The 23,523-nt window shown below is 36.2% G+C and overlaps 1 protein-coding gene across 5 annotated transcripts in view; it reads right to left on the reverse strand.

Moving 5' to 3' along the window:
• CACNA2D3 (calcium voltage-gated channel auxiliary subunit alpha2delta 3) overlaps positions 1-23,523 on the reverse strand; it is a 386,651-nt gene that overhangs the window by 14,230 nt on the left and 348,898 nt on the right. For 3 of the 5 annotated variants that reach the window (XM_002192832.6, XM_072935079.1, XM_072935078.1), the window contains 5 exons: positions 23,127-23,197; positions 14,621-14,696; positions 11,111-11,163; positions 9,521-9,576; positions 6,049-6,160 (listed from right to left, as the gene is read on the reverse strand). In XM_002192832.6, coding sequence (XP_002192868.2) covers positions 6,049-6,160; positions 9,521-9,576; positions 11,111-11,163; positions 14,621-14,696; positions 23,127-23,197 — 368 coding nt within the window. Of the gene's footprint in view, positions 1-6,048; positions 6,161-9,520; positions 9,577-11,110; positions 11,164-14,601; positions 14,697-16,168; positions 16,215-23,126; positions 23,198-23,523 lie in introns of those variants that run through there. The other 2 variants (XR_005981759.2, XM_072935080.1) reach the window with 2 other exon arrangements.

Consider the following 23,523-nt stretch of genomic DNA (forward strand, 5'->3'; position numbering starts at 1 on the left):
GGTAACTTAGATATGTCTTGCCCTATTATTTTATATACCTTTTTTCTTAAATGAAAATAGTAATTTACAGTGTTTCCTGAACTGGTCATTCAAAATATACATTATAAAAGGGTAGAATTAAATTGCCCATACAGTGACTTTAAATTACACCTGCATGACAAACATTGTAATCATTGGTGCCTTTGAAGTGAAGAGAAAGTTACTTAGCCTGCAAGTGGAGAAGTGTGGGTAACACACAATATAACATTTTAAGCTAAGTATAAAGACCTTTAATAAACAATTCTAGCAGTTTAAATTGCATAATTTGATACTTTTTACAAGGAAAGAACAAGGAAATATATTTTTGGATCTTCTAGAGTTTTGGGGTTTTGGCTAAAATAAGTTTCTGGAAATATTGCTGTTGTCTCAAATTTAAAGACTTTTAATAGCCATAAGTATTCTTCAAGTCTGGAAGATCTAATTTTCAAAAGAGAAGTGCAAGATAATTCCATATACTTAGATTGTGATCCTTGAGACTTCAACAAGGAACCACTGAGGCATGCAAAATACAGTGTTTCCCTTGAAGATATTCCTTTAGCTCCACGCACATCTAAGCAAGCCCTCAGAAATCAAGGTCTGCTCAGTGCTGTGAAGAGCAGTCCTGAGCAGTTTGGCTGCAGCACACCTGTGACCCAGCATGGGCACGGGTCCAAACCATCCAAGTGCCACCGTCCCGTGGGTACCGGGCATGGCTGCTGGAAAAGAGCAGTGCAAAAACACACAAGGCTCAACCAAGGGTGGGGAAATAGAGACAGCATTTCCCCCAGGATCGTAAAAGGCTGATACAGTGAAAAAGAATACAATCCAAAATGCCTTCTAGAAGACTGACTATAATTTAATGCCCAAGGACAGACACAGGAACATTCAGATACACATCGATAGAATGCTGAAAGAGAAGAAATTGGCCCTGGATGCTTTGGCTGGTTTATGTGGCAAGCTGGTTTGTTTAGAAGTAAACTAACTACATCTGAAAAGGCAAATGATTATTTATTTCATGGGAAATTGAACTGTGTATTTATTTTCACATTTTAAACATGATCAAGTACAGCAGTTTGGCAAGCCTCTACTGAGAAAGAAATGCGGAAATATTTTAGCAAATGGTGGTATGTCTCGAGATTAAGTGGCTTTTAAAAACCATTTCCATTTTAACGTCTGCAGATTGCACTGCTCCTGACATTAATACACTCATGACCTGAGCAGTCTGCATCTCATTTCTGTTGTTATTTATCTGATAGTGCCAAATCTGTACATTTAGTGGACAAGTCTGAAATTTGCCATTATAAATCCACATGAAGGGTTCAGTGTCATCCTGAACTACACTTCCATTGCCATCTACCTCTTTTATTGACAATAAATGACATTCAATGCCTAGTCTATGAGAAAGCAAGAGAAACAATTTGGTTTCTTGATGGTTTTCCTTGTTAACTTAATGTCTGCTTACTAACATTCTATTGGGACAAATAGATTGATACATGGGATAGTGTTTATTCAAATAAGTAGATCCTATACATTTTAACAGGAATTTACATGTAATGCCCAGCAAGGTAAGGTAAATGTAATCATCTTTCATATCTGGCATAATTAAAACATGCATAAATCTTTCCGAGGGTTAGGGTGATTGTTCCTAAATGCTTCCTTGCTTCCCTAGTGACAATATGGCTTTCTTATATTTTCTTTCCTCTTTGTGTCTTAAGATTGTGAACAAAGGTTCAACTGGAAGCAAAACAGTTTCTTTGGGGTTTTGGTATTGACCTTGTAGACCCATGAGCGCTGCAATTAAAAGTGAAGGGGGATTTTTTGGAAGTAAGGCCAGATTTTTGATCTTCATCCAAGTCCAATATGTCATCACACACGAACAGGAGAGGTTAAAAGGGCAAATTTTTAAGCATTTGACTGTGCAACTGCTGCCTAATCTGTATACCCACAGTTTTTACAGTGAACTCACAAATTTGGCAACTATGCACTCAACTGGTGCAGCTTTGAAATTTTAACATATATGCTTATAGTATAAATAGTCCGATGATTAAATTGCTATACTCACCTTCATAGCAGTTATAGCTGAAATTAATGGTATTTTCCTAAATGAAGCTAAATGAAAACATTTGAATTTTCATGCATAAATGAGATTTGCAATTAGACAAAAACATTTTTGTTTGTTCTACAAAGAGATGGGAGGATATACAAAAAAGACTGGCAAACATTTTCTAATCTTAACAGCCATCATCAATTCTATTTTATAACAACTTTGACATTTTAAGGATTCTTTTCCTAGACACTATAAGTGCCACTAAAATTTGTTATGATGAGATCCTCAGAAGGCAAAAACTGGTGAGGTACCCAGTGAGCATTGCTGAAGAACATTGGTTTGCATAGTCTAAAACTTCAACCTTGATGTTTAATCAGAAACTCATCTCTGAGCAGCACACCACCTTTAAAGCCCATACCAAGTACATCTGTCATTAGTGTAGTTCTGACTCCACAGAAAGAGTGCCAGTTGAGACTGATAAAGAAAATATATTTCTCTTTAGCAATTAACTACTTTTCAGCGTTGAGGCTGTGATAGAACAGTCTATGATATGATCTAAGTTTTCAGAAGTAATGGGGTTTATTTTTTATTAGTTTTCTTCTGCTATAAAAAGGAATAGCTTACTGGAAAATATTAAACCATTTCAGATTTTTTAAAAAATCCCAGTTTTTCTCTCTTGTTGACAGTGCTTAGAAAATGTGGGTTGACTTGTTTTTGATTGCTGTTTAAATAACAGATTAATTTAATAATCATTGGGATATTGAATAAAAACAAATTATGGGGTGGGACAGCCAAACCCTGACCCTAATGACATTCTTATGTTAATTCCTATTTTCTTTTAGGCTCCTGCTTTCTTAATAAAACCTATATTTTTGAAGATCGTTTTTAAACGTTGCAATTTATCCCTAAGTCGTTTGCTTGTAAGAGATAAGTTTACATATAGGGAGTGCATTTTATATGTCTGTATATATTTAGTGCCTGACTCAAAGCCTGCTTAAGTGTATAGGTGTCTTTCCATTGAATGAGCTCCCAGAGATGGCTGTAAACGTGAGCCAATTATTAAAAAAGTAATTAGCAGGTAGTCCTTTCTACTGTGTGATTTATTTTAGGATATTTCAATTTAAATCCAAATGCCTATGATTAAATTTATGATTGGAAATGTTTATGAATTTTCATTACTGCAGTTGGTAACTGTCCCTCTGTGCATGGGCAGAGTATTTCTACAAGATCAGTAACAGACACCCACAACAGAACAAAACTGAGCCTCTGTCCCTCACCCTGTGACCTTGCTGGCTATGACTGTGACTTTGTTAGCAAAACCACAGTATTTGTGTCCCAAAATGTCTTATCTAAGTAACATTATATGGTTTCAATTAACATCAGTCATCATTTTTACTTCTACTAAGAAACTGTTTTTAGTTTCCTTTTTCTGACAAGGGCTCTATAGTACTGCCTGGCATTGCAGGAACAAAAGCCAGGGACTGGGGTATCTTTTGACACAAACTTGCTTAAATCAGAGTACTTGCACAACTTTTGTCTGCAAACCTCTTCACAATATACTGACTTTTCTAATGTCTTTCAAGTAGTTTTTCAGTATTTGACGGGGTGCAAAATCAGGTAAATATTTACACTTATCTTCTCATATTTGCAATAAATATTTGCAATTATGTATCACAGATTAACCTATAACATGATCCAAGGAGGACACAGAAAACAATCCCCACTGGCTCAAAGTGATGCTGCACAGGTTAAGCAGCGGACACAGAGTCAACTCCAGACTTACTGCATAAAAGATTGAATCTGAATTTTGACTGATTGATCCCATCATTCTTAAATTACAAATATTAAGCAATACACTTGCTTGTAAAAATATTTATTGGTACTGAGGCTATGAAACAGAAAACTGGGTCAGAAGATGTAGGTCTACAAAGGACTTTAGGTCAAATTCCTTAGCTGTCCTGCGGGAAAGTGTCCTGGGTTATAACAAAAATATTTGGAATCCAATGCAGTCTGCAATCTTAGATGCAATTTGTAGATTGTTAATGACAGTGGGTAAACGGTATAATGAACAACTTTCCCATGAGAATCTAATAGTTCTTCTGGATTATTTCTTTAGGTTTTGCCATTGCTTGTGGAGAAAAATAATGGGTGCCTTGAGATCAGTTTGCAACTTACAGGGTTTTTTTTTTATTTTTTTTCCACTGTGGAACACAAAATGTTTTTCTATGAAAAAGATCTTAGTGCATTATTTTTGAAATACTATAATTTTCACTAAACTCAGTTTCCAACTTGGTGCATTCCAAGTATTGCAGAATTGTATTATTTTTGAAACTTATTTCTTTTGACCTGAAGTTACCTAGGAACACAGACTAAAATCTGCATTCCTTTGAGAAAACCTAGTCCTGTTACGTTAATCTTCTTTGCATGGAATCATGTCTGTTTGCAATATTTAAGCAGAATCATACAATGCTTAGGGTTTGAAGAAACCTTAAAAACCATCTGGTTCTAGCCCCACTGCCAGGGCAGGGACACCTTCCACCAGACCAGGGTGCTGAAAACCCCATCCAACCTGGCCTGGAACACCTCCAGGACTGAATGATAATTTGTTGCACAACTTCTTAGTAACCTTCTGTTAAATTATCACAAAATACGGCTGCTTAAATTCTACAATGCTGGCACAAAGCACTCACAGCAGTGTAGCCTTCATTGTATTCAATATGTCAAGTGGAAAAATCACGGCTTGATTTTGCTGAGCTTGTACTTTTCAGGCAGTGGGACCCATTGTTGCACTTAAAGGGTTCCAGAGCATCAATTTACAAAGCACTCTCATACTTCTATTCCACAAAGCCATATAAAACCAATTATTCATACTAGACATTAACAATTTCCTTCTACTTAAAAGTTGGTCAGTAGTAAATGAAAAGTGAATATTAGCACTTAAAATTTATCTGCAGTGTACTTACTCCTGTTTCCTGTTTTAAAGTAATGAAAATATCAAGGAGAAAATTTAGGAGTAAGTCCAGAAGCATACCTATTGACTTCAAAGTGAAATTTTCACCTTTATTTGCTAATTGCATATTGATTTAGCCTGGAAAGGAAGAGCTGTAACAATTTTTGTTTAACTTATAAATTCTTCCTGACATTTATATTGATAGACAAATTATTGCTGTAAATACTACTCTCCCTGGCGATGACAACCTCTCAGCATAAAGCAAATCCAATTAAGAGACTTATCAAAGTACAGAAATTTGCATAAGCAATACCTATGCAATTTCACAATTAAAATCAACCAGAACTACAGTCAAAATGCCACAGAACATGGGCATCAAATGCAGAGGAAACATATTTTCAGTGTGAAATAAGAAAGCTAGACTGAAATCTTTATCTTCTTTTAGCTCTATAACAGATGAGTACAGGAGCACTGGTAGAAATGACATTACAGCACTGTCATGTGAGATTTGTTATTATTAACTCAGCTTCCCAGCACTGAAAGTTTGGAGAATAGATTTAATCGTCTCCCACTCTTTCAGACTAACAGTTCTAAGAAGGAAACTCTGTTTGGCATTCCAGTAAAACAACCAGATCTCACTCTACCACAAGGGAATTCCTAACCTATCCAGCAGGGTTTTACTCCTGGACAGGAGACTGAACAGCACTTACCTTTTCAATGTAAATCTTACAGCCTATGCCCTTAGAATGCTGCCTGCATTTAGGAAAAGTATTAAAACATTCACTATTTGAAATTAATATAAACCTCTACCTCTTTTACTTTTTTTTTTTTTTTGTAGAAATAGGCACAGCCTTAATTTAAGAGCATCAAAGTTTTAAGTGACCCCTGTAAGAGGAGAAATGACACCTTGACAGAGGTCAGTACACAGGATAAAACACAACAGACTTGTACATTCTTCAAAACAGCCTTCAATAATTCAGTTTTATTGCTTTGTCACAAACAGTTGTATAAAAAAAATATTGAAAGGGCTTACTTGAAACAGTCATCGCAAGCAATATTCCCCGTGGTCTCCTTTATAGTGCGCTCGGAAACAAAGGCTGGATATTCTGTGTCACAGGGCTCTAGGGTTTGTTTCAACCTCTGCGCTATAGGCACAGCAAAAAACATCTTGATGTTAACATGAGAAGAACAGCACACAAAATTGTGAACAACATGAGATGCTGTATTGAAGAGCTCGCAGAGAACGGAAATGTTACTCAGCTTCTGCCACCCTGTGAGATTTCCTAGGCAGTGCATAACACTATTTTTTCAATTAAATTTAAAAAAAAAAAGTTTTCTGGGGAATGTAATTTTGCAAGACATCACTGTTAAAGTAGTTATTAATGGTTTAGCCATTGCCAACCTACTTTACATTTATGCACAAGTTTTTATTCTTTCTGTGTCGATCCAAGATGGATTTATATCACTTTTATCTCAGTGGTGCTGTGCATCACTAACTTTTATTCATGGGAGTTCACGTTTATTTGGTATGCAAACTGTGGTATATTTTACTGAAGCCAAAACATCTATTTTATATTACAGCTTGGGAATCTTTGTAGGGTTTCATCAGTTAAAATAACTCTGTGGGTGGGCGAGGCAGAAGAGTTACTTTACCCAACAGCAATGTTTGTTATCTGCTTCCCAAAATAGTAATAATTAAGACTCCTTTATTCTGAAGGCTTTGCAATGCAAGGGAAAAGTGTCACTGTTTCCATCCTAAAGATTGGGAAACTGAGTTACCAGGAAGCAGTGGGGCTGGTTCAAGGTCAAACTACAGGACATCTTCTGACTCTCACTCTGAAGTATCTGTCACACATTGTTTCTCCCTCATTCCCTTTCTTTTTCCTCCCCACCCCTTCCTTGTTCCTTAACACAGAGATACACTTTGCACATCAGCACAAATGTTAGCCCTATCTTAAACTAATTGCTAAGTGGGAAAACAAGATGAGGTATGACAAAAATAGATTACACAGAACAGGCTCTTGGGCTCGACAGACCTTCCCCTGGAGATGATCTGTTTGAGTGAGTGGTGCATCCACTGAGCAGTGCCAGGGGAGCCACCACATCTGCATTTCCAGTCACACCAGGGCATGCATTTCTGAGCTGTTCAGAGTTCTTGCATATAATAAAAAACCAAAATTTGTTCCACCAAATGCACAGATATCAAAGGAGGTACTAAAGCTGGTCAGACAAGTTTTGTTGTTTCTGATGCTTTCGCTCTGGTTGTGAGATATTTAATCAGTACTTTTTAGAAAATTGTCTTACTAGCTCTACTGCACCTCTTCCCTTTCTCTTCTGTTCTCCTTATCTGTTGTCAGGAATGACTGGAGTTTATCACCTGTGTTTTGAGCCTACCCTCACTTGTAAAAACATATGGCTTGTGTAACAAAGAGGCTGAAAAGGCTGAAAAGGTTCATGGGTCTCACATTTCCTGCACCTCACTAGAGTCCAAAAGATGATGGGGTTGTCCAAGGTTTAGGGGTTCTTCTTTCTCATTTACAAATGTGATTGCAATTACAAGATCTTGTGCAAAGGTATTTTTCATAGTAGGTTTGGTAAACGGCCAGGTGTGTGTGGACCCTCCAGCATCTTCATAGTATATTACATTCTATTAACATCACAATTTGAGTGGAAAACAATTTCTCCACTTGAGGAACTGATTTATTTTCCCCCTGAGCTTTGGTAAACATTGTTAAGTAAAAAATAAATGTGCAAGCTTATTAATTTTAATTTAATGAAGTGCAGTCATAAATAGGACAACTCTTAGTGGTAACACAGAATTTACAGAAGACAATACCTAAGCACGTGCTTTTCTCTCCTTGTCTCTTGTGAAATACCTTCTGCTTTTTCTTCCTAAAATATGCTGCTTCCAAACAGCCATCCTTTGCTACCTAAACAGATATGAGCTGGGCAAACACTATCCTGAAAGTACTGAGATTCCAAAGAGTGTGTTGAGGGGGTATTTCCACTACTCTTAACTCATCTAAAAATGCAGCAAGTGACTCATGAAATTAAAACTTCACTGTCAACTAAAACATGAATGGAAATTTCTCAACAACATTGGTCCATCAAAGTGCTGCAGTGATAGTTTTGCTTTAAATAAAAGGAAGTTTGAAAGTTATTATTGCCTCTTTTGTAATGAGTGCACTCTCAAAATGCAAATCAGACGTTCATTTTCATGGGACGGAGAGGGATGCTGTGTTTGAAAGATATTTTCCCTAGCATACAATGCAAATGCAACTGGATGTTTCATGTCAAGATATCTTAAGGCATATTTGTACATATTTGAAAAAACATATTTATTTCTTACACTGGCTGCTTTGGCTGCTCTGCAAACACCAAGGATGAGGACAGGCACAGCTGCCGCTCCTCAAGGAACAGTTTTGCATTTTCTGGGTCCAGCACAGCAAACCTGGCTGTCCTTCACAGTCTCAGTGTTAGGGATGGTTCTCTTCATGCTCCAGGAAATCACTAAACAGTTGGTCTTGGTTTTTAGGGGCGTGACTGATATTTTAGCTTCAGACAGGATATTATTTTGGCATAAAGACAGCCTAGTATCCAGGCAATGCAAATATTAAATGAAGCCTAAAGCAGCAATTTTATCCCCTGCTTTGCTAAGAAATATGCAAATATGAAGCTGAAGAATTCAGTTGAAATCCTTACAGCAGTCAATGACACAAGCACAATTTGCCTATTAAATTGTCACTTGAAGAGCACTGCTCTTGTAAAGTGGCCCTTTACTTTGAGCAACACTTTTAAAATCCCATAAAAAGTCTGTTAAAATATAGAAAGACAGCTTACACTCAAAACTTCCCATTCTTAGTGGAACTATATAAATTTTCTATTATTTCAAATGAAGCTTCTGCATTTAAAAAAATTATTTTGAATAAATTGATTTTTAAAACATTTCAACGTCTATTTTGAATTGAAAGATAAAACAAAATAAAGATCAGCCCTTTTTAGCATAAAACCCACTATCTTAAGCTTTTAAAATTAGTTTTGTATGGAATAATAGGGATGGACATATTTCTGTACACTTTTGAAATAGCATTCTCCAGCACAATAACTCCACTACATTTATGGCAGCTCTAGAAAAAAATAAAAACAAACCAACAAGTCATATAACTAAAACAGTGTAATTGCTTTATTCACAAATATTGTTTTGGAATTAAGAGAAATGTTTTTAAAAAACATATTTAATCATTTTCTATAATTTTAACTTTTCTGTTATAGTAGTGTACTGTGCTCCTAGAGTGCACACAAGCGCTTAGTGGTTATTCATAGAAGATCTTAATTCTCTTGTGTTTTAGGAAACATTAACAAAGAAAAAAATGCTGGCATGGGAGAAAAACTATTATCAGATGTTTATTATTTAATCTAAAACAGTGTACACCCATCTGAATTTCAAAAGTCCAAATTACTCTAGACATTTCTGTGATTATGCCGGGAAAAAAAGTCACACTTACCTTTAGCTGTTAGATCAGAGTGCCACCAACTGCATAGATTAAATTCCACAAGGAACCTGGAGAAATTATTAGAGTTTTCACATTACCCCACAGAATGTTTTCAAAATACTAAACTGGCAGTAGCTTGATAACGTTAATCCTATTTTAAATAAAAGCTAACACAGAACTGAAATTCAAGTTACTGGCATAACTCTGGGATTAGCACCTACTGCTATTCTCATATTTTTACTGGCTTTTTTTTTCCCTTCTGAAAACTTATTCTGAAATTAACCCCATCAATAAATCATAGATTTACCCCTTTTTAATTTAAAATATTTATTTTATTTGTAGTGTCCATTAAAACTCTCAATGCATGGCAGCAGACACTATTTTTGCTGTTGAACATTATTTTTTCATCATGTGGGTATTTTGACTTTAATAAAATGCCATGGGATTATAACTATCCTGGCTACCTCACAGGAGTACACATAAAATAGTTTCTTTTATTAATTCTCAAATTGGAATAATAAAGCTGTTTTACTTTGAAGAGCAGAAAAGATTAATCACAGTCTAATCAACTCTAACTAAATTGTGAAGAACTAAAATACACCATGATTTACTTGGAAGAATGGATTGAAATGTATCAGTCAATCAGTTGTTGTAAAGTAAAGAATGTGAAACCAACATCCAGTTCATCACATGCCCATGAATCTACAATACTTATGAACATAGAAGGTTTTTAACATTCTAAAAGCTGTGAAATGCAGTATCAGCCTAATTTTAACATAATTTCTTTCCTTTATATTCACTTAGAAAGCTGCATTTCAGATCAATCTCTGCCCTCTGGCAGCAGCCATTCATTTAGTTCTCCTTAATTCTTATTCTGAACTTTGAAAAAACCTCATACAATTTACAATTAAACAAGACTACAAGAAAAATAATCAGTTCTATGTCAGTAAAGATAAAATTCACTCATAACTGCAGCTCTGCTATCAGATAAGAAGAATAATAAACCTTATAGCTTAATAACACATTTTAATGTTTCCTCTTCTTCATGTGATATTGCTATTTCTTAGGCACCTTCTCTTAAAGATAATGATCATTATTAATTAACTGGGAATTTTTGAAGTATTAGTGCAGATAGAAACATTCAGCAACATCCAAGTACACCTTATCTGGCACTGTAATGGGTCCTTCTTACAGAACTTTATGAAGTGAAAAACCGTAGAGTGAGTCAGTGTAACAAGTTTCTCTTCTGACAGCAGCCCACCCAAGCAGCATCACAAACAGCCAGACATGTATCTAATATTTAACAGTAACCACAGAAAGAAATTTGGGTCGTGTATTGTGATCTGCTAAACAAAGACATGCAGATATAAGTGAAGACCATGAATGTGATAAAAGTGAAACTGCAGTCATACAGCCAAAATTCAGATTTCAAAAATGCAAAATTGGAAAAAAGAATTGACAAATATGACTATATTTAAAATCATCCAAGAATAGCAGCACTATGCATGTAAAATGCAAAAGGTACAAATAATAATATTGAAAAGTACAAATATTTAGTCATTCATATAAATATTTGTTACATTCTTGATGAAATCTACTTACAAGACAAGTTCAGTCATGATCCACTTTACTGCAGCAAAGAAGGCATTATAAGGCTGGAGAGAAGAAACTCATTTAATAAAAAGTCAAAACATGCAGCAATTATATCTTAACTGAATTCTTCACGTAAAAACCATCCTTTGGATATTCAAATGCATATGGAGCATAAAAACCCCCTTTTATAATGATCAAGAAATATTATTATTCTGATTATTAAAATGTATAAGTAATGAAATTTCGTTTTTATCATACTTGGTCATATACACAGATTATCAGTGGAAAAAGAAAAGTTCTTGCAAATGATTCTTAAATCTTTAACCTCTAGGGGTTCCTATTTCCCAGGCTATTGCTAGAGGAACAGCTCGGGTAGATAAAATGAGCTTTTCTTGGGCTGCAACTCACAGGCTTGAATGCAAATCTCTATTCATTAACTCAGCCTCATTAGGCTCAGAAAAGTCTGAATTTACCTAAATGTTTATCTGTGTCATTTGACAATCCAGTTGTAAGCACTTTAAGAAGTTTTTTTCCCTCCTCCCTCTGTTTTTCCGGATCAGAAAAAATACAGCAAATCCTTTGAAAATCCTCTGTTGACAGTACTTGTAATATATTCTGAATATTTCATTTTTGAAAAGACTATTAATAGGATTAATCTGTCATGAAAAAAAGCCAGGCAGAAAAGTCAGCTTCCAGAAATTTGGAATTTCTCCTTGTCTCCTTCATCTTTATTAGGATGTCCTAGTTGCATAAAATTTTGCCGATTCTGTTAAATACAAACAGATTATTTTACCAAATAGAAATCATAATGCCAGTACTCCTCAGATATCTAAAATCATGCTAAACCCCCACAAATCTGCACTCACTGAAGCAGTGCTGTTTGGCAGAGCAGTAACAGGACAACTAAAATTTTCAGGGGCCACAGAGAAAGTTTCTGTGCAGGGCTGAGGACTCACAGAACCAAAGGACTCAGTGCCATGGAAGGCTGGGATCACAACTGAGCAGAATGAAAAATGTCTGAGACAGGAAAGATTTTCACCTGTGAAGCCCTGTCTTATAGGAAAAGGAAAGAACTACAAGACTTTCCTGGAGATGAAAGAAAAGCAAATGTCAGCCCTGTGGGACAGCTTATTTATTTTCATTCCAAATCAAAAACCCTGAAATTTCATGCCCAAGTAATTAAATGTGCTGTATACTTTTGTTTTCATAATGCTGAATTTCATGTAAAACAATGTATTTGTTATTACTTATGAAGAATACTTATTTAGTATGAAATGCACCATGTGTTTTAGTAACTATTTTAATACTAGAAATTAATTGAAATTTAAAACCCCAGTGTATTGGAAAAAAATCATTAATGTCTACAAAAAATGAAAACATATTTTGTTTTGAAATTCCAGCAGAAAAAACATGTAATTACATTTATATAAATGCATTCTCATGAAATGCGATTTTACTTGAGAGCCTTTTCCACTCACAGATGCTTATTTCAAAAACTGCAACAAAAACTGCAGGAGTTTTATTCTCTCTACATATTTAAACCACCACTGAGAGCCAAAACAATTTTGTTCTGTCGCTCCATGGCGCTGCTACATTTGCAACAAAGTGGTTCTATGGTGAATCAAGTAGGTCTTGGAGCAATTAAAACAAAAGAAGTGCTAAATAACAAAGTATCTGGAGAGCTGTTAAGAAGCAAAAGTATTCTGATAAAGAAATGGACCTGGTGATCTGTAAGTTTAGTCCATCCCTAATTTATCACCTCACTCCCACAGTCTAAAAGGATGGGATAGAGTCTCTGATGCCTCTTCTCCATGTCTGTGCTGTTTAGAATAGGAACTTTTTAGGGAGTTTCCATGTTGTCCCTGTCTCTATTCCTGTATTTATAAAACCGTAATTCTCAACAGGAAGGATAAACATCTGTGAGTAAAACTTTTACTTAAGCAGAAATTATATTGGATACCTTCTAATAACCTTATATGTCAAAAACTGGGCAAAAAAGAAGAAAAATGAGGAATCAGCCCTATGTGTCTTTAATGCTTGTTCTCTTTATACTTTTTCAATAGTCACAGTAGGTAGAAGTGATTGAATCAACAGGAAAATAATACCCTAAAACTCTGTTCATCTTTCATGCTTAGGATCACCAAAACTCTCTTGAGGTTTAAAGAGCTTGACTATATTTAAATAAAAAAATCCTTGACATATCTCAGTGTATCCCATAACAGATGCAGGTTGTTTTTTTTTTTCCCTAGGTATCCTGAAAGATTTTGGAATAATAAAAAAATTTCATTTTGGGTTAGAGCCCAATTTTTAAGGGATAATGCTTTAGCTCTACTTGCTGAGTGCTTAGGCAAACTGAACTGAAGTCCCAAGTTTTGGATAGAGGGCTTTTATTAAGAGTTGTAATATATTTTAAGACATTTCATGCAAATGTGTTTCACAGCAGCCTGATCTATTTCACTAATAGTTTAGGTCTCGTTGCAGTCTAGTATTTATGATGGGAAGATGGTCGTTTTTAGGGTTCAGACTTTAGTGGATAACAAACTGATAAATGCCATAAGTCCAGGCATATCAAAAACACATCATGTAAATATGTAAATAAAAACACCGCCAAATCTACAACATTATTAAAGGTTGTTTCTTTTTTTTTTTTTTTTCCTAGTTAGATCTATATTTTTCTATAGTTAGATGTGCATTTAAAAATAAATACTATCAGGCAACTTTTCCAGTCTGGCAAAATTGCCAGTGTTTTGCTGCTGCTCTCTTTACATAAAATTTTTTTCATGCCATTACTCTCATCTATTTGTGAAAAGAGTTCCTTTTTAATATGCAAAACCTCTATCTAACATCTGATAAATTCTAACAGATTATTACAGCAATCAGCAAAATGGATGCATGGTCACAAGGATACTTTTATCCTTGGGGTTAGTACCCTGATAGAGGATTTAGCAATAAGGAAGCGTTGCCTTGGCAAGACCCAGATTGTCTCTAATCAAGCCTAGCAGAGGGACAGGGTTTGCACTCAAATTGCAACAAAGTGCTTAAATGCATTGAAATTTTACTTTAAAAGACATGTTTTAATACTAGGAAGAAGAAATTGTTAAAATCACTGACTTGCATGCCTTGTCAATGAACCATTCCTTTTGTATAAAAAAAAAATCTCAAATTTTAATTTGAATTACATGTTTACATACAGAAAAGACATATGTGTTTCCAGTCCCCGAGACAAAACACAATCTATTGCCAAATTTACAAATTCCTAAGCAGGCACATTCATACAGTGCAAAGACCTTTCTGACAGAACCTCAGAAATGGTGGCCCAGCATTAAAATGATTGAACTCAAAAAACCAGAACACTTTGCATTAGTTTATAACGAACTACCCTTTGTAGGGTCTGGGATAAACACGAGAGCTGTAAGCATTCCGAATCAAAAGAACAGTCTTACAAGGGCCATGAGATATTTGCAGCAATTTTCTTTGATGATGGCATGGAAAGATGCTCATGAGACGTGCTGTACTTACGTCCAGTAAGCTATGGGCACTGTCGCTACTCTCTTTGTTTGTCCTACACATGGCCTGGTAGTCATAAAGTGTAATTCTACAGGGAAGAACAGAAAACTGCTTGACTAAAAGAAGAAAACACAGAGGAATAAAAATGATGATGTGGAACATTCTGCTCACAAAGTGGACAGGAAAATAAAAATTGTAACAGCTCGGGGGGAAAGAGGGAATGGGATTGTTAAAATACAGGTTACACAAAAGAGTGTAAGAAATGCTGTGAAAACTGTAAGGATTTTAGCAGACTACAGAACAAAGCAAAAGCATAACTGAGAGGAACCAGGGAAGATACGCAGAGAGTGAACACACAATGGCATAAACAGTGTGGGGAGGAGGAGAATACACATCCAACACAATGCTTAAACAATTGGTTCTGGACTAAGATCAACACATTTAGCCCCAGAAAATGAAAGAGTCTATGCATTTGAGAGGCTTCTCACAAACAGACCACTCAAACTTCAGTAAAAGCAGAAACCCTCTTCTACAGTCCCAGCATCTCAGTGCACAACTGCTTTGAACATGGCATTGCTGCTGAAGGAGACAGAGGTGGAATTTCAGTGCATTGACAGTACAGATATTTGAAGCAGGATGGGTTTACCATTGCTTCTTTTCATGAAGGCAAAATATTCCAGGTACCTGCTGTAATCAACTTATGCTAGAAGCCTCCCCAGATGCCTAGTAAACAGGGAAATTTACTTATGCTTGCAATCTTACTCATCATTGAAACACTTCAGAGATCTCAATGTAAAATCCAGAACTCAGAGCTAGTACATGGAATTACTGTGATTATTTCTCTAAATCTGTCTGTCCATAGAACAATCAATTAACTTTTTCCATCCACATAAACAAAGCATTTAAAATCTGTAGCAGATGTAAAGAATCTTTAACTGATAATTTGCAACAAGTGTAAATATAGAGAATTCACTATTGTTATTTCAAACATTTCCATTTGACTTTTGCATCATCAGAGGGACAAGGGAACACAACTGGACAGAGATGGTTAATAGAGGTATGAGATGGGAATAAAATGTTTTGCGATGTGTGCCTTGCTTCTAAGTGAAGAGGAAAGAAGAGCACACAAATTCAGCTACACAGAGGATGTCCCAGAAGCTGCCAAAACCAGGTCATGAAATGCATTCAGCATCACCATGAGGTATCCTGCACTGCATGCCATGAAACCTTGCAAGCTGTACCAATAAAACGTTGCATTCCATTGTGGTAGAGAGTATATTTTATTTTTCTGATCTAATTTTGTGACAGCAAACATCACTAAAAGCTTCTTTATTATGTCTATATTTTCTTTCTGGCTTACAGACAAAATCTCTGATATACTGGATGCTGCAGCTTCAACTAAACATTTAGCACATGGTCATCCTGCTTATATTATTGTTTTTCTCTTATGCTGAGAATAGAAATGGCTAGGAAGCCATTGTTTTGTGGACTGGCAGAGAGAGGCACATGGGAGACAAACGCATAACTAGAGACCTAAACATGGGTGAGTCGAACACTGACCATCCTTGGCAGAATCCCGCCCACAGCCAGATCCGCGCACCCAGATCTGCCAAGACAAACAGAGCAGTACACGGTGTAAGCTGTGCTGCCTCTGTGGCATGCAGAAATACACCACTTCCCCTAGATTTTCCCTTCCTTCTTTTTCATCCTTTAACCATGGTCAGGATCCAGCCCCTGAAAAAGAATTTCTAGAGCTCAGCCTTTCCAGCCTTATCGACTCTTTAATTCCTTGGGATCCAAGCACGGTGGGGTTGTGGGTGCACTTGGACCACCCAGTGATGAAGGCAAGAGATAAATGCATAGAGAAGGGCAGTTTAGAGGTATTAATGTGCTCTGTGCAGAGTATCAAGAAGTTCCATATGGATGAAAGAGTCCCATCTTGCTTCATTTAATACCTAGGCTTAGAAGCAGAATACATTGTTTTGTCTGAATTCATTGTAAATGTTTTTTTCAATATATTTATTAAACTTGGTGACTGTTCCATGTTTGGAAGAGTAATCAATGTCTCAACTTTCAGTTTCACACAGCAGAACTTCATGGTCAATCAGCGGACTTAATTATTTTGCTAGGCAGTGTTAATCAACTACTATTATAATACTATTATATATACTAGTATATATATATATGCACTGTTATACTATTCTATACTATAAATAGAATATATATACCACTATAATGTCATGTGAAAGATCTATTATCATTTGAACTTAATTTTTGGTATTGATAAAAGCCTTTCCCCCCTCAGTATTTGAACTTGGATTACATTTCTTATGTAATTATTGCGTTCTGATAGAGGCAATAGTTTCTTTAAATGTTCAAAGATAAAAATGTGTTAAAAGACTGAATTATGTACTCCCACAAATAACCAGAAATGTGATTAATACTGCATTCCAATGTACTAGGTTGTATTTTTTGTAGATTGTCTTATTTTATTATAGGGGGTATTCAGCAATCTAAGACTGCACTATGATTAAGGGAAAAAACCTAATAAATAAATGCACTTAAAACATTCTTTATTTAACAGGGAAAAAAATGAATAAATTTTAGAGTGATGGCAGAAGAGAAGAGTTTTAATTAACAACCTCAAAATTATGTGGAGCTCTGCAGAACTTTGAAAGGCTTGATATCATCTGTGGTTTAGTTAGATGAGTTTAATTTGAGTAAATATATTTTAATTTTCCAGTGTGAAGTTTCTGATTCAGGAAAAATGAGAAATCAGCTAATGTGTCCAGGTTTAAAAAAAGGAAAAACAAAAAAAACCCTAAAAGGAGCAAATGCTTAGAATGGTACTTAGTTTTCTGAACAAAAGTCTGGAATAAGTTTTGGGTTTAAAACTGCATTGCTGTCTCAGTAACTTTCAAAGTGGGCTGTTCATCACCTAGCTCAAAGTTTCTAAAGATGATTCAAACAATTATAGCACAGGATGTGCAAAATACATCAGTGAAAACATTACTGCAAAACATTCTTAAAAGACCCAGAAACAAATAAGAATTTTGAAGCACACTTCAAAAATCAGCGCATGAAGCTGATAACCATGTTGAAACCTGACCACTGCCATATACTGAAGCAGTTCCTGATTCTCTGCCACTATAGATGGTATTATATGGGTTCCAAGGCATTTCACAATTTCAAATCTGGTTGTTTTGGTTTTATTATAAATATAATAGGAAAGTAAAAGCTTTCCAGCCCTAGTCCTTATGAAAGGCATTGGAGCATTTGCAGTCAAAGGAGTTGCCTGAGATGCTGAAGTTCCTGTGTTCAGGTCATTTCCAGGATGTTGTTTCACTGCTAAAGTCTTTCTGAGATTTTAGAAAATAGACTTCTCACTCTGAAGGACTTAAACAACCCAGTGTTGCAGAAGAAAGGCTTCCAGATCATCCTTTCTGAAGTCACTGTATTTCAGTTTTAAGTAACAGTTTGCAGCTGACCGTGTTGTGTCCAACTGATCATAGCAAGGGAACACAACTTCCTAAGCCCATCTGTGTGCCCAAATCCATGCTCTGTATCTCAGCACTTCCCAGGGGAGCTCTGCTCTTGCTACAGAGGACATTCCTGAGACTTCTGACGCCACCACACTGTCAACTTCCACATCTGAAGTCCACAGAGCAATTTTGTTCAGCATCAGCTACTTAGCACAACCAAAACATGCATCATCAGTTTATGTTGCTTCAGCAGCCAAACACATCTTAGTGAAAACCCTTTTATTTTCAATTTCCTGAGAGAGTAAATTCCACTCTCCTACTTTGCAATGTACTTACAATTGAGCACTGAATCTGGTTCAAGAAAATTAAATTTCCAAGACCTACCAGCAGCACAGGATATATTGGCAGATGTGCCCTCTATTGCTTTCAGCCAGGTTTTCATCACACCCATGGATTTCTGCTTGGTAGTATAAAATATCACCGATGACAGTTGTAGCAGCTGAAAGGTCTTCAATGCATACAAATTTCAAATGTTTTGTCAGCAGTTCAAGATTTGGTGGGTTTCAAATAATGTGTAGGAATAATAAGCTTTTTACCATGGAAGTAAACATCCAGTCTATAGGAAAAGAAAAAATGCTCTGAAGAGCTGAACAAAGGAAGCCAATAACAGAGAAGTCCTAATTTTTGACCTTATGCTTTATTCAGCAGTCTGTGGAAAAATCAGTGGTGACTACAGCTTGCTTTTGGTGGAAAGATGTTCGTAACTCAGACATAAGATGTGCAGTCTGTCTGGCATTCTCACAAGGAAGGGGAAGAGGGACAGTGCTGAATGGTGGGAAAGCAAACCAGTTTCTAAGTCTAGCGAGGCTCCTGTGGGGAGACAGCAGGACACTGTAGGAAACCCCAGACTCTTGCTGCTCTGGCTCTCACATCTGCACTGACATTATTAGTGTCCAGAAACTGCCAGGGTAATACATTTCACCAAAATCAGTGGAAAGAATAAAGCTAAATTAGAGCATTTTGACAAAACAAACTTGTCATCATGAATCTTTGATTTTATTGCTCAGCTATTCCCAATTGCCAAGGTTCTCCAGGACTAACATGTATAAAAACTGCAACTCAGCCTGTGTTTACAGAATATGAAATGAGAACTCATTTATGTAACAACTATGCCTGTGTTTCTCCTTAAGTGTATAAACTGATTCTGTATATGAATACACTACATTAAAAGTAATATTTACAAAGTCAAACAATGCCTAAAACTCAGATTAAAGACATTAATTTTAGATATCGCAGGAATAAAATATGAGCAGAAAATATACCCCACAGCAATGTGGGAGTTTCAGTGTGCAGGTACCAGATGCACATTTAGTAAATGCTGAAATAAAAAGTAAACCTTGTTGGTAATGACAATACGTCCAATGCCAAGTCCAACAAATGCATTTGGAATGTTCCTTCTGTCTACCTCTGATCTTCTCCAAAGCATATATGTACAATTTGCCCAATTAATAGGCAGCTAAATCCATGACTCTAAAAATCCACGTGAAAATAAACACAAATTTTAAATGTAAGTGTCAATTTAGCACAAAAAAATAAAAAAACCAAATAAATGTAAGAATATCTTAATAAAATGTTTAAATATTAAATACTGGCCAAAGTAAAAAAAAAAATCTTTCATTTGGATGCTGTGCTGCCTCAGTGAAAACTGTGTCCTGTTGTTTAGCAACTACTTACTGTTCTCATGATTTGGCTTTAAGAATTTACTAAACTACTTTCTAGGAGAAGAACAGAGTTCTGAATTTCTTTTATACTCATAACCTGGGGCAAAAAACACTCACTAGGTTTTGCTTATAAAGCAAATCAAGACAGATTGATGAAAGTCTGCCTCTTGGTGCATGTGGAGAGCACGAGTGAAGGATCTGTGCTACAAGAAACATTGGGAAACAAGAGAAGCTCTCAGAGCAACAGGAACTTGAATGACTGAGCCTTAGCTCCTGGCAAAGCTGCATTTCAGGGGTGTGCCACTTCAGTCATACATCCTGACAACCTGATCAAATAGCAATATTGACAAATATCAAAATTACAAAATTTCTAAATGTCAAATAGCAACGCATAGACTCTTCTATGTAAGAGGATGCCTGGTAGAAAGAGAACTGTAAGAGGAAATGATGCTGCTTCCATGTTTTTCATATAGAATTGCTTAGTTTTTCCTCCTACTGGAAAGGGTAAAAGTGCTTGGAAGTCAAGAGATGTTTCATTTTCTCTTAGAGATTTATTATGCTTATTTCTTTAGGGATCTCATTGCTTTGATAGCCCTTAATTTTCCTGATGTTAGTGTTGGTTTTTTAGATTTTCATGGCTTGAGCTGTTAAATTTTTTTTCACTGTTTTTATATAAACAAAGTGCTGAGAAAACCTTAAAGAATCTTTTCTAAGTTATGTGAAGCAGATACTTTTACATAAGCACATCCTAATTTATTTAATAATACATTTAAATCATATTTAAATTATTTAACTGTGTGCAATACTTAAGGTATAAGATAAACATAATTTTGCTAAATGAAATCATAGAGCATGTCACGTTGCTGTGCAGGCACTGATATAGTTTTTCTCCCTAATTATAAACCCCATAAACTAAGAAAATATACATACATACATATGCACACATTATTCAAAAGAAGTACTGAGTTTAAAGAAATTGAGGAGGGAAGGAGGTATTTAAGTTCACTTTAAAAAATAAACAGCGAACATAAAAATTGAATTTTATCCTGCTGCAGGTTGAAAAGAAATATAGTCAGCAGCAAACAGCCCCCTTTTGTTTAACACTTCCATCTAGAGCCCACAAAGCACTTCTGTATCATTCCAAATTTGCAGTAGTTGGGAGAAGAGACAAAGAGTTATTTCATTCCTTTTGTGGGAGCAGAGGCTGGGAGCTGGCAGGAGCCCTGAGGTGGGAGCACACGCTGGCACTGCCACTCGGATCACTGCCCTGGAGGACGAGGGCACTACCACCCCCACGGCTGCTGGAGCCATCAGCAAACCTTTCTGCAGGGCACATCAGCCTCCCCAGAACCTGCCAAACTCACCCAAAAGGGAGCACAACCAGCTCAGGCAGGGCAGGGTGATAAAATTCACCTGCCACGTAAGAACAAATTGAAGGATGGCTCTGAGTATTATCAGCATGAAATGCAATGACAGAGCTCACTCTCTGCTTTGCCCTCATGGTAAGAGCAGCAGTGACAATATAATTATGTAATTCCCACTTCGTGCTCTCAGGGAAATGGTACTGCTGACAGATCTTGCCACTGCACCAAGCATTCTTTTTCTTTTCTGCTTATTTCATATAAATGAATGTTGGAAAAGCAAAACACAATCTCCACACAGACAAATTAATAATCTTAAAAATATTGAGAATGCGTCTATTTTTCATACATGAAGATTTCTTCATCTATGAAGATGAATAAAATGAAGATTTCTTCTTTATATTGTTGGAAAAATGTATTTAAAGGCCTCATCTAAAACAGCTCAAAGACAGTTTGTTGGGTTTTCCATCCAGCAGCTGCTTTCTGCTGTAGGGGAAGTTGCTCACTTGCAATGACTCCACTTTGATTCTGTCCCATCTTTAACTGATTTGCAATGGTCAGTTTATCATGGTTGAATAATTGGCTCATTGTGTTTACATTTTCCTTAGTATGCAGCTCAGTTACACTGACCTTATGCCCTCGTTATCTCTGATAATGAAGTCCAAGACCAGCAAAATCCTAACCAATGGTCCAGTCCAAAGATCCACCCACTCCATTTGAAAAGGAACTCTCAAGCTATGTCTGTTTTCTCAATGGTGGCACCCACCACTGTCAATCACTGAGTAGATGTTCTGTTTGAAATGCTTTGTTGGGCAGAACTAACCAAATTGGAACAAGTTAAAACATTAGCCCTTTGTTTTTACTGTATTTTGTCCTTTGCATTAAATAAAATGCTTCCTCTCTTGTACAAACAGATTCCTTCATTGCCAAATCCAGTCTATAAACAGGTATTATTTTACTTCCTTCTACAGCATATGTTAAAAATGTAGTGCTAAATGCAAAAAAAGTTGCCACTCTCAGAAAATTAGGACTGGGGATGATTGCATGAATGCTAGATGCTCACATTTCAGGCCAGTCATTTACAGGAGTGGTACTCAGCTGCCATGCACTGAAAGCTTCTGCCTTTAGGGCAGCTGATTTACCAAGCAAGCCCACAAACCAGAGAGAGATTCAGAAAGGCTCTGTACACACCCTCACAGGTAGTAACTAAACTCAGTGATGGATGGCAGCAGTGATATGTCTTTTTATTCATACTAGAAATGCACAGGAAAATAAAAAGGAAAAGTAGAAAAGCAGTTTTCTTGTGCTGAAGAGGACAAAGGAGTACAGAACAGCTCTTAGACCATGTGAGAGCCAGTGCTGAGTTACAGGTTAAAGGAAAATTTTATTCTTAATTCCCCAGAGTGCATAATTTATTTCAAAGGACAACACATAAAATCACTGTTAGTTTTTAATGCCATCATGATAGTGAGACCAGGTCAATAGTCACGACCACGTTCAAAGGTAAGTTAGTATGTGAATGGAGATGGATTATGGGAGGACACATTTTCCCTTCAATAGCAGGACGTTTTGCACTCTCTAGTTTGAGCAATCTCCAATTTTTTACAGGTCAAAATGATAATGTTGCATAAATGTTTTGCTTTAGAGCTGTTTAAACTGCTCAGTAGTGGATATGGCCCAATCCCTTTTCCACCTGAGCCCAGTGGGAAGAGGAAAGTGACACAGTTGTAGCATTACAGTTAAATAAACCATTCTTAAATAAGTAACTCCCTGCAGGCTGACCCCAATACTCTCAATATTTGATGTGTATGGAATCAAATTACACTCAGATTGTACAGAAAAGATACAGAGGTACAGATGAGAATCCAGCCACATCGCCAGTTTTGGCTTTCTTTTGCATGACTTTGAATGTTTTGTTAGAACATTTTTTAAGAGATAAAATGTTAATTCTTACCTCTTGAAAGAGCCCATTGTTAGTAACTTGTTCATCACAGCCCCCTCAACCTCCCCAAAAAAGTAACCAGTCTGTAAGGGGAAAATGAAAGGAATTACCAAAAGTATAGATAAATGCAAAACAGCACTGGATGCAATTTAAATTGGCATATTCTCGGATCTGACAAGAGTGGCTTTGAAAGCTACATAGACAGGTTTTCAGGACTGCTGCTACATAAAATCTGAAGAGGACTTCCCAGTCAGGGCAAATTGTTGGGATTATATTATTACTCCTGAGCAGATGTGAGAGCTTAAACAATATATTAAACAAAATATTATATAACATCCAATAGCAAAAATAAAATAAAAGCCTTCCAAAGCTTGTAAAGAAAACACACAAATCTGATCTCAAACTCTTG

The sequence above is a fragment of the Taeniopygia guttata genome, chromosome 12 (genome assembly GCF_048771995.1).
Source record: "Taeniopygia guttata chromosome 12, bTaeGut7.mat, whole genome shotgun sequence".
Classification (NCBI taxonomy): domain Eukaryota; kingdom Metazoa; phylum Chordata; class Aves; order Passeriformes; family Estrildidae; genus Taeniopygia; species Taeniopygia guttata.